Source organism: Panulirus ornatus, chromosome 18, assembly GCF_036320965.1.
Source record: "Panulirus ornatus isolate Po-2019 chromosome 18, ASM3632096v1, whole genome shotgun sequence".
NCBI classification, from domain to species: domain Eukaryota; kingdom Metazoa; phylum Arthropoda; class Malacostraca; order Decapoda; family Palinuridae; genus Panulirus; species Panulirus ornatus.
In genome coordinates this window covers 57,000,103-57,012,601 of record NC_092241.1, presented here as the reverse complement: position 1 = coordinate 57,012,601, position 12,499 = coordinate 57,000,103, and the positions used below count along the sequence as shown (strand labels likewise).

Here is a 12,499-nt window from a genome sequence, read left to right as displayed (position 1 = left end):
TCTTGGTCAATCTTTCCTCACTCATTCTCTCCATGTGCCCAAACCATTTCAAAACACCCTCTTCTGCTCTCTCAACCACGCTCTTTTTATTTCCACACATCTCTCTTACCCTTACGTTACTTACTCGATCAAACCACCTCACACCACACATTGTCCTCAAACATCTCATTTCCAGCACATCCATCCTCTTGCGCACAACTCTATCCATAGCCCACGCCTCACAACCATACAACATTGTCGGAACCACTATTCCTTCAAACATACCCATTTTTGCTTTCCGAGATAATGTTCTCGACTTCCACACATTCTTCAAGGCTCCCAGGATTTTCGCCCCCTCCCTCACCCTATGATCCACTTCCGCTTCCATGGTTCCATCCGCTGCCAGATCCACTCCCAGATATCTAAAACACTTTACTTCCTCCAGTTTTTCTCCATTCAAACTTACCTCCCAATTGACTTGACCCTCAACCCTACTGTACCTAATTACCTTGCTCTTATTCACATTTACTCTTAACTTTCTTCTTTCACACACTTTACCAAACTCAGTCACCAGCTTCTGCAGTTTCTCACATGAATCAGCCACCAGCGCTGTATCATCAGCGAACAACAACTGACTCACTTCCCAAGCTCTCTCATCCCCAACAGACTGCATACTTGCCCCTCTTTCCAAAGCTCTTGCATTCACCTCCCTAACAACCCCATCCATGAACAAATTAAACTACCATGGAGACATCACACACCCCTGCCGCAAACCTACATTCACTACATATAGATTAAACCAATATACCAAAGTCTAGGAAACATAACCCCAGATACAGACCTACTTTTCCTCTCTTTCAAAACTCAATGCTAGTTGATTCATGCTGAACCTTTCTGAGACAATTTGACTCCCCAACTACCCCCACACTTTCAGCTTTTGGTGTTCCCAGGCTGAAGACGAGAAGTCACCTTCAGCAAAGCTCTATCACTGTCAACAGACAGAAAGGGGAACAGCAACATTAAAGGACCTTTCTGCCCCACTGGAACCCACCTTACCTGACTCCTGTATGAGGGTCAAAAGAGCATATATTCTACTAAGAACATTTCTTCCTGAAAACGAAAGTAATGCTTAATAAATTACACAGAATTACACAGAGAAATTTAGCACACAAGGCATCACTCTCACTCATACTGCATAAGTACAGAGACTGCTACTTAAATGCAAAAAACAATACTGTTAAACATTTACCATATTCTTAGCAGGTGTTCATTAGCATAACTACAACACTAGAAAAATATGAAAAGTGTATAAATGTGAGGAAACAAAAAGTATATGGAAATCTTTGAAGAAAAGTGTGGAGTTACCAAGTCATTTAAATGTAAACATGGCAAAAGAAGAGGTAAAGAGGACAATGCCCTTAACTCCTTCCACAATCGTGATTTCATAGGGAATCAAGGCCCATGAGCTGTTGTAGTCATGATTATAGTTCTTTTCATAACATTAAAATGACCTAACTTACTTCCATTAGAAGTTCCAGAGGCTGTTTGAGGCACTAGCACTGGAGTCATTGCAGCATGGATTGGTGGACCAAGTTGCAAGCCAGGTACCCCCGTGGAAATTGCAGAAACATTGAGAATACCATCCAGACCATCTAGTAGTGAACTGTTGCTCTCTGTCCCAAGCGCATCAGTAGAGGATGAGTTCGTTCGGCCCACATTCAAACCATCTAGTGCTGTTAAAAAAATCATATACATAGTTTATCATTTGATACTGAGCAATCTGTTCCAAAATATAACAGAGATAGAGATAACCACATATCCCTGGGGATGGAGGAGAAAGAATACTTCCCACGTATTCCCTGTGTGTTGTAGAAGGCGACTAGCTGTCATGTAATAATGCACCGAAACCACAGCTCCCATTCCACATCCAGGCCCCACACAACTTTCCATGGTTTACCCCAGAAGCTTTACATGCCCTGATTCAATCCATTGACAGCACGTCAACCCCGGTATACCACATCGTTCCAATTCACTCTATTCCCTGCACGCCAAAATCTTTTTCACTCCATCTTTCCACCTCCAATTTGGTCTCCCACTTCTCCTCATTCCCTCCACCTCCGACACATATCTCCTCTTGGTCAATCTTTCCTCACTCACTCTCTCCATGTGATCAAACCATTTCAAAACACTCTCTTCTGCTCTCTCAACCACACTCTTTTTATTACCACACATCTCTCTTACCCTTACATTACTTACTTGATCAAACCACCTCACACCACACACTGTCCTCAAACATCTCATTTCCAGCACATCCACCCTCCTCTGCACAACTCTATCTACAGCCCACACCTCGCAACCATATATCATTGTTGGAGCCACTATTCCTTCATAAACATACCCATTTTTGCTTTCCGAGATAATGTTCTTGACTTCCATACATTCTTCAACGCTCCCAGAACTTTCGCCCCCTCCCTCACCCTAAGATTCACTTCCGCTTCCCTGGTTCCATCCGCTCCCAAATCCACTCCCAGATATCTAAAACACTTCGTTTCCTCCAGTTTTTCTCCATTCAAACTTACCTCCCAATTGACTTGACCCTCAACCCTACTGTACCTAATTACCTTGCTCTTATTCACATTTACTCTTAACTTTCTTCTTTCACACACTTTACCAAACTCAGTCACCAGCTTCTGCAGTTTCTCACATCAATCAGCCACCAGCGCTGTATCATCAGCGAACAACAACTGACTCACTTCCCAAGCTCTCTCATCCACAACAGACTGCATACTTGCCCCTATTTCCAAAACTCTTGCATTCACCTCCCTAACAGCCCCATCCATAAACAAATTAAACAACCATGGAGACATCACACACCCCTGCCGCAAACCTACATTCACTGAGAACCAATCACTTTCCTCTCTTCCTACACGTACACATGCCTTACATCCTCGATAAAAACTACTGCTTCTAACAACTTACCTCCCACACCATAAATTCTTAATACCTTCCACAGAGCATCTCTATCAACTCTATCATATGCCTTCTCCAGGTCCATAAATGCTACATACAAATCATCTGCTTTTCTAAGTATTTCTCACATACATTCTTCAAAGCAAACACCTGATCCACACATCCTCTACCACTTTTGAAACCACACTGCTCTTCCCCAATCTGATGCTCTGTACATGCCTTCACCCTCTCAATCAATACCCTCCCATATAATTCCCCAGGAATACTCAACAAACTTATACCTCTGTAATTTGAGCACTCACTTTTATCCCTTTTGCCTTTGTACAATGGCACTATGCAAGCATTCCGCCAATCCTCAGGCACCTCACCATGAGTCATTATTTATTTATTTTGCTTTGTCGCTGTCTCCCACGTTTGCGAGGTAGCGCAAGGAAATAGACGAAAGAAATGGCTTACCCACCCCCATACACAATGTACACACACTCACGCCCACACACGCAAATATACATACCTATACATCTCAATGTACACATATATATACACACACAGACACATACATATATACCCATGCACTCAATTCACACTGCCTGCCCCTATTCATTCCCATCGCCACCTCGCCACACATGGAATACCATCCCCCTCCCCCCTCATGTGTGCAAGGTAGCACTAGGAAAAGACAACAAAGGCCCCATTCGTTCACACTCAGTCTCCAGCTGTCACGCAATAATGCCCGAAACCACAGCTCCCATTCCACATCCAGGCCCCACACAACTTTCCATGATTTACCCCAGATGCTTCACATGCCCTGATTCAATCCACTGACAGCACGTCAACCCCGGTATACCACATCGATCCAATTCACTCTATTCCTTGCCCGCCTTTCACCCTCCTGCATGTTCAGGCCCTGATCACTCAAAATCTTTTTCACTCCATCTTTCCACCTCCAATTTGGTCTCCCACTTCTCCTCATTCCCTCCACCTCTGACACATATATCCTCATATATCCATGAGTCATACATATATTAAATAACCTTACCGACCAGTCAACAATACAGTCACTCCCTTTTTTAATAAATTCCACTGCAATATCATCCAAACCCGCTGCCTTGCCGGCTTTCATCTTCCACAAAGCTTTTACTACCTCTTCTCTGTTTACCAAATCATTCTCCCTAACCCTCTCACTCTGCACACCACCTCGACCAGAACACCCTATATCTGCCACTCCATCATCAAACACATTCAACGAACCTTCAAAATACTCACTCCATCTCCTTCTCACATCACCAATACTTGTTATAACCTCCCCATAACAGTAATATAATGAAGTAAGCAAGCTTGGAGAAAAGGCTTATGAGAGAATGAACCAGGAGGGACTGGGTGAAAAATGACAAAAGCTCAATGCTTACACCTGCACGAGAGAAATGTGTGGCATGCAGAGGGTGAGATGTGGGCACATGAGAAAGGGTATTGAGTGGTGGAATGAGTCAAAAGGAAATTGCACAGGCTTAAAAAGAGAGAAAATAGGTGTTTGAGTGCAAGAATATCAGCAAACTTCAAGGAGAATAAGAAAATGTTTTGGAAAGAGGTGAACAGTGTGAAGAGAACAAGACAACAAATGAAAGCATCAGTGGAGGTGGCTGCAAGAATCTGGTAGCAGGCAAAGAGAGATGAAGTGATTATTTTGAAGGGCTGCTGTATGTGTTATATGATGGGTGGCAGATATGAAGCATTTGGGACATCTAAGGTATGCTAAGCAAAAGAAACATAAGAAGTGGTTTAATGAAAAGAAAATATATGGAAATAGCCTTATATACGATGAAGTGTGGCAAAGTGGCTGGACTGGATGGGATTAAATTTGAATTTCTTAAGAAGGGTGGGTTGCTTAGTTAGTTTGGATCTTCAACATATGAATGGTTCAAGGTGAGGTGCCTGAGGGTTGGTGGAATGCCTGTATAGTGTACTGGATAATGGCAAGGGTGACAAAAGTGAGCATTACAATCATAGAGGTATAAGTTTGTGTGACAAAAGTGAGCATTACAATCATAGAGGTATAAGTTTGTTAAGTTGTACCTGGTCAGTTGTAAGGAAAAGTGATGACTGAAAGTCTGGGGGCATCCACAGATTATCATACTGAAGAGGAAGCATATGACTTCAAGAATGGGAAAGAATGTACATATCAGGTGTTTACTTTGAAGAATCTGTGTGAGGAAGACTTATAGAAACAGAAGGATTTGTATGTGGCATTGATGAATCCGGAGAAAGTGTATGACAGGGTTAATACAGACACTTTGTGGAAGTTGTTCAGAAAACATGGTGTGAGAGGAAAACCACCAGAAGCAGTAAGAAAATTCTATGAAGAGCGTAAAGTGTATGTACAAGCAGGAAGAGAAAGGGGAAAGGTTCTAGGTGAAGGTGAGTCTGCAGCAAGGGTGTATGATGCCAACATGGCTGCTTGATCTGTTTATGAATAATGGTGAAGAAGGTAAATACAAGGATCTTTGAGATGTGGGAGGGTTTGTAATCTGCTGGGGTTGTGGGAAGCCTGGAAAATGAATCAATAACTGTATACTGATGACTCTGGCTCTAGTACTCAACTCAAGGGAGGAACTGCAGAAACTGGTGTCAAAGTTTGGGAGAGTATGATGGGGAAACGTTGAAGACTAATGTAAACACAATAAAAGAATATAAAGTTTTAAAAGGAAGAGATACAGGCTGGTTGGAGTACGACTTTAAATGAAAATATACGACTTTAAATGAAAATAACTTTGCAAAAAATGAGTGTCTTAAATACCTGACTGTGGATGTAGCAACAGGTGGGACTATGAAAAAAGAAGCAATAAAAAAGATGAGTGAGGCTTAATGTCTTGGGTGCATGGAGGAGTATGCTGAGAGAGATCACTCTATGGGAGGGTAAAGATGAGGATGCTTGACGGTACATCACCACATGGTGTTGTATGAATGCAATGGTAATTAAACCCACTAAACCATCGTTTTGTTTCATGTCGATGAACGCATCAAAGCCTCTGGCAAATCTGTCACCATGCTTTTCAAAGTGCCAACTCTAAAATAAAGACAACCAAGTCCCATCGATTATTGTATTACAGAAAAAAGTTGGATCCTGTCGAGAAAGGTTAACATATCTAGGATCTTGGCCCCAAACGTCCATCCCATAACTCACTTCAGCCCCCATCTGTTGCCATGTCCACTCTTAGGTACCTAAAATCCCCCACTTCTTCCAGGTTCATCTTATTTAAACTTAAACCATACTGTCTTACCCCACTTTGCACCTAATTACATTACTTTTGTTCATATTTACTCTCAACTTTCTTTCACACACACTCACAAATTCTGTTCCAGCTTCCAGAGTTCTCGCACACACACCTTACTCTTCTGGTGGAAACTCCTCACCACATTTAGTAACTTTCCATTAACTCCATATTTCCATGCACTTTCTCCAAATCCATGAATGATACTTATGCCACTTTCTTTCTATACAGTTTCGCACAGTAATTCTTCAAAATAAACACACAGTCCAAACACTGTCTACCCCTCCCAAAGCCAAACTGTCCTCCTTAGTCTGATTCTCAGTACATGTCACCATCCTCTCAGTCCCCACTCTCCCATACACCCTACCAAGTAGATTCAACACTCATACCTTTGTAATTTGAACCTCATTTTTTTGTCATTCTGGACTCTAAATAAAGGCACTAAATGTATCTGTTTTGCATATTCTCTGATACCTCACATTTGGATATACAAACATGAAAATAGCCTGCCCAACCAATTAACTGGTTTTACTAAATCCTCTTTTCACCATATCATTCAGCATAATTATTTCATATTGTCCAAAATACATTAAATCTACCTCTCTATCATCTAACACATTCAATAGTCTTTCAAAATATTCACTCCACCTGTTTTTCATTAGTTCTTTGCCTGTTAATGCTTCCCCATCTGCTCTCCACACTGTCAACCTTATTTGTTCTCTTGTTCTCCTCACGCTTTTCAGTTCCTTGAAAATCATTACCTATTCTCTGTAAGACTCTCACCCAATATCTCATTTGCCCTCTTTTTCAGCTCTTATACCTTTTTCTTGACATCTAGCTGCTTTCTCTTCTACTCAACCAAATTACTTGCACTCATAAAATCCATACACCTTCTTTTTCTTTCTCACTACCAATCTACCTTCATCATATCAAAACTCAGAACTCTTTCTTACGATCAATATCTCAACTTCTGCAGCCACATACTCATGCATTGCTTTCCTGAACACTGTCCACTCCTCCATTCTCCTAGTTTCATTCTCTCTGACCCTCAACCATTTCACAGAGGTCAATGAACTATTTGTGAGGACCATGTGGTATGAATTGATGGAATGAAGAAAGTAATGAGGGGGTGGGTGAGAGATCTGATATGGCAGGGAATGTAAAGGGAATGAAGAGAAGAGTAGTAGAGTGAGTGAAACATAATACTTTACAGTGGTTTGGGAAAGAACGTAAGGAAAGGGTATGATAGTGCAATTAAATGGCTGGCATAAGAGAAGGACCACTTGTGACAATGAGAAAGAGTGAAAATATACAGGTGGGAGAGAAATGAGGAAAGAATGCATGGAATGGAGTACATGTGGGAGGCATACAAGGACAGGGATAAGTGGAAATTCTTTTGCCATGGCCACCCCCAGGAGTTCTCAGAGGGAATAAGAGTTAGAGACAGATTATAGGTAAACAAATATACCATTTCCTCACTCAATCTCTCTTTGTATCTCTACAAACATAACTCACTTTCACTTCTTTCACACATTCACCATTTCACTAGAACTGCCAGACCTTCACACTATAACACTCCAACTCATGTCCCTCTTAGTACATTCACATCAGACAAACTCTCCTTTGCAAGTCTGTCAATCAACACACAAACAGCTTAAACCTAACCATGTTTCAGGTAGCATATCCTCTTTTTGCATAGTGATCCTTGCTCCTATTTGCTTAATAACTTATACTGCCTAACATCTGAAAATTCCCTCTTTTCTTTAAAGAAACTGTCATAGCACCCAATAAATGTAAAGGTAGTTCCTCTTCATATGGTGTGTGGTTTGAATACTGAAATACAGACCTCATCTGGTGTGTGGTTTGAATACTGAAATATAGATCTTTAGAAGTTTGAAAGGAAATCACTAAAAGCTGTAGATCAAGTGCCCTTGGAAATATTGTCCTCAAGTAAATGAGAACTAGTGAAATTACCATATTTCTAAGAATTTTCAATAGGAGCTTCTTTAATCAACTAACTAATCACTACAGCACAGCACATCTAATCTCTTTAGGGAACACAAAACTAAATACTCAGCTATGATTAGGAGCTTCATATAAATTTCATAATGACTGGGATACAAATCTTACTTTGGTTCTACTTTCTTTTTTTTTTCTTTTTTTTTGCTTAGTTGCTGTCTCCCGCGTTTGCGAGGTAGCGCAAGGAAACAGACGAAAGAAATGGCCCAACCCACCCCCATACACATGTATATACATACGTCCACACACGCAAATATACATACCTACACAGCTTTCCATGGTTTACCCCAGACGCTTCACATGCCCTGATTCAATCCACTGACAGCACATCAACCCCGGTATACCACATCGATCCAATTCACTCTATTCCTTGCCCTCCTTTCACCCTCCTGCATGTTCAGGCCCCGATCACACAAAATCTTTTTCACTCCATCTTTCCACCTCCAATTTGGTCTCCCACTTCTCGTTCCCTCCACCTCCGACACATATATCCTCTTGGTCAATCTTTCCTCACTCATTCTCTCCATGTGCCCAAACCATTTCAAAACACCCTCTTCTGCTCTCTCGACCACGCTCTTTTTATTTCCACACATCTCTCTTACCCTTACGTTACTTACTCGATCAAACCACCTCACACCACACATTGTCCTCAAACATCTCATTTCCAGCACATCCATCCTCCTGCGCACAACTCTATCCATAGCCCACGCCTCGCAACCATACAACATTGTTGGAACCACTATTCCTTCAAACATACCCATTTTTGCTTTCCGAGATAATGTTCTCGACTTCCACACATTCTTCAAGGCTCCCAGGATTTTCGCCCCCTCCCCCACCCTATGGTCCACTTCCGCTTCCATGGTTCCATCCGCTGCCAGATCCACTCCCAGATATCTAAAACACTTTACTTCCTCCAGTTTTTCTCCATTCAAACTTACCTCCCAATTGACTTGACCCTCAACCCTACTGTACCTAATTACCTTGCTCTTATTCACATTTACTCTTAACTTTCTTCTTTCACACACTTTACCAAACTCAGTCACCAGCTTCTGCAGTTTCTCACATCAATCAGCCACCAGCGCTGTATCATCAGCGAACAACAACTGACTCACTTCCCAAGCTCTCTCATCCCCAACAGACTTCATACTTGCCCCTCTTTCCAAAACTCTTGCATTCACCTCCCTAACAACCCCATCCATAAACAAATTAAACAACCTTGGAGACATCACACACCCCTGCCGCAAACCTACATTCACTGAGAACCAATCACTTTCCTCTCTTCCTACACGTACACATGCCTTACATCCTCGATAAAAACTTTTCACTGCTTCTAACAACTTGCCTCCCAAACCATATATTCTTAATACCTTCCACAGAGCATCTCTATCAACTCTATCATATGCCTTCTCCAGGTCCATAAATGCTACATACAAATCCATTTGCTTTTCTAAGTATTTCTCACATACATTCTTCAAAGCAAACACCTGATCAACACATCCTCTACCACTTCTGAAACCACACTGCTCTTCCCCATGAAAAACAACTAATATAAAACTGATCTTATTAACTATTGTGCAGCAATTGCACTGAAAAATTTCACTATAGTCACTAAAAGTTTTACAAAATTTAAGGTAAGGGTTAATTTCATCTCTCATTTAGGCCTGGCAGGTAAATTGGGAAAAGAAGCCCTCCATGAATTGCATCAACGATGAAGACCTAGATCAAAATGTTCAAAGCAAAATTTGTGCCTTGAAGAATTCCTTCCTTCCACATGAAACGAATGGTAAAGAAGCTAAAGATTCAATTTTGTTTCAGTTTCCTAGAGGTGTTAGATGACAACAGAAACAAAGATGAAAGCCTGATTCCCATTCTTTTTTTCTTTAATATTTGATCGCCATTTCCCGTGTAAGTGAAGTAGTGTCAGGAACAGACGAAGAAAAGCCACATCTGCTCACATCCATTCTCTAGCTGTCATGTGAAATGAACCCAAGCCACAGCTCCTTATCCATAACCAGATGCTCTTTATACTGAATAATTTTCCCATCTTTTAGTTATCATTCCACTCACAGGTCAGCCTGAACTTGTAGAAAGTCCACAAGGACATCAGGTTTGCTAACAAATAAGACAAAAAAATAACCAGGTGAGAAGACTTTGGCTTGTAAGTGGGGAAGACTTCTTGCAGTTTAAAAGGAATATACTGCTGAACAGATACAGCTGTCTCTGATAACAAGCAGTAAACTATCAAACTGTAAACACTGGAGATAGCTGCTGAGAATAGTAATACTCTCAAATGGAAAGGAGCTAGCTAAGAGTCAAGGTTAAATCTTTTTTTTCCACATGAAAGAGATCACTCAGCCTGACCACATGGATAACCAAGCAACCTACTCTAAGCTCACTGATGCTTTCTTATCTATCTGACACTACAAAATAAACCAGAGTCCAAATGCTGTAAAAATGTTACTCATCCATTTGGTGTTCCCATGAGTTTACAGGAACAAACCCTACATAACACAAAAAAATTTGTAATGCCTCACACAATCTACATGATATGCTACATATTTGAACTTTTATTTTCATTTCAAAATATCCATTACCTGTACATATGATAATAAAAAAAAGTTCATATTACCAATATCTTGAAGATCCTTGTTAACAAGGTCAGCTATGCCTTGACTGTTGGGTAGATCCTCTGGTGTCGACAAATCAAGAAGAATTTCTCCATCTTTCTGAGCACCAAATACGCCATTGTGTTGACTGGTAAGAGTTCCTTCTTTATGTTGACTTTCTAGTGCTGTAACTTGGTTTTCTACTTTGGTTCCTTCAATTATGAGTTTGTAACGTCCCATCACTCTTGACAGTTCATCATTTGCCTTTAACAAATCACCTGGTATAGTGAAAACAAAACTATATTAACCACATAAAAATAAGAGTGTTGTATGAGGACTGAACTGGAATGATGAGTTCCACTGTTATCTATAATTATTTCCTGAAAAGTATCCATAAACACACGGGGTATAATTACAAAAAATGCTATTATTCACTGAATGATTCTAGTTCAAAAATCTAATTTTTGCAAAATTTAGGTTTTGAAGAATGAAAATCCCCTTAGGTTTTGAAGAATGAAAATCCTCTTCTCTCTGAGGCATGAGAATTATTCCTTGGGGAATATCGAGTTAGAATCATTCCTAACCTCATTAAATTGACAAGGAAGGCAACCCTTGGAACAGATATGTATGAGATCAAAAATTTTGAGATCTGACAGGGTAGAGAAGAGGCAGCCTTGGAGAGCTGGGATTAAGACAAAAGAAGCAAGTCACATGAAGAAGTAAAAAATTGGTATTCAACAAAACTGAGGTCACATCTGATATGACAAATGCGTACAAATGGAAAGGGAAGAGTCTAAGAACAGTGCAATACATGTTGCAGTGCATCCCAGTTGTCTGATGTCAATCAAAGGGGCTCTAGGACCTGTCTAGCCTTCCTTGACTGGTAGCACTGATCTAACTTGGAGCCAAAGAAACAATGTTTGGGTGTGCTTCCAGTTATTTGCATTACAAAATACTGGGTAAATCTTAGAGTTATGAGATAAGAATAATATAAGAAATGCATTGTTGAATATTTTGTGTGATATAGAGTGACACATAGTGCTGAATATTTGGAATAAGACATATTGTGAGACACAGCGTGTTTATTGACTGGATGCCAGCAACCCACTCAAAGTTGAGGCGGCAAGAAAAAACAGTAACCTGGGCAAGTGGAAGCAAAACCTAACAACATCTGCTATGTTGGCTCATCACACTGCCATACCCAATTAGTAGAAACTTCCTGGAGCTGGGAATTAATACAGTGGCAGTTTAAAGGATGACATATCTCTGATAGCATTTTTTTTTTATATATTCCTTTTTTTTATTTTGCTTTGTCGCTGTCTCCCGTGTTAGCGAGGTAGCACAAGGAAACAGACAAAAGAATGGCCCAACCCACCCACATACACATGTATATACATACACGTCCACACACGCAAATATACATACCTATACATTTCAACGTATACATATACATACACACACAGACATATACATATATACACATGATAGCATATCAGTAAGAAACTCCAGAGTCAAATGAAAGACTTTTGGAGCACGTAAAAGAAGAAAATTGAAAGCTAAATTGAACAAAAGGAAAGTATTGAGGAGTAACAGTGCAGCATCACAATAGTGGAGTGAGACAGGACTATCTGAATGCGAGTCTAAATGGAGAGGAAATGG

General features: G+C 40.6%; 1 protein-coding gene across 1 annotated transcript in view; it reads right to left on the bottom strand.

Annotated features, from left to right (window-relative positions):
- Gga (ADP-ribosylation factor-binding protein Gga) overlaps positions 1–12,499 on the bottom strand; it is a 113,533-nt gene that overhangs the window by 70,116 nt on the left and 30,918 nt on the right. Inside the window, exons 5-6 of the mRNA XM_071672767.1 lie at positions 10,864–11,118; positions 1,500–1,712 (exon numbers count right to left, since the gene is read on the bottom strand). Of these exons, the coding sequence (XP_071528868.1) occupies positions 1,500–1,712; positions 10,864–11,118 (468 nt within the window). The remainder of the gene's footprint in view (positions 1–1,499; positions 1,713–10,863; positions 11,119–12,499) is intronic.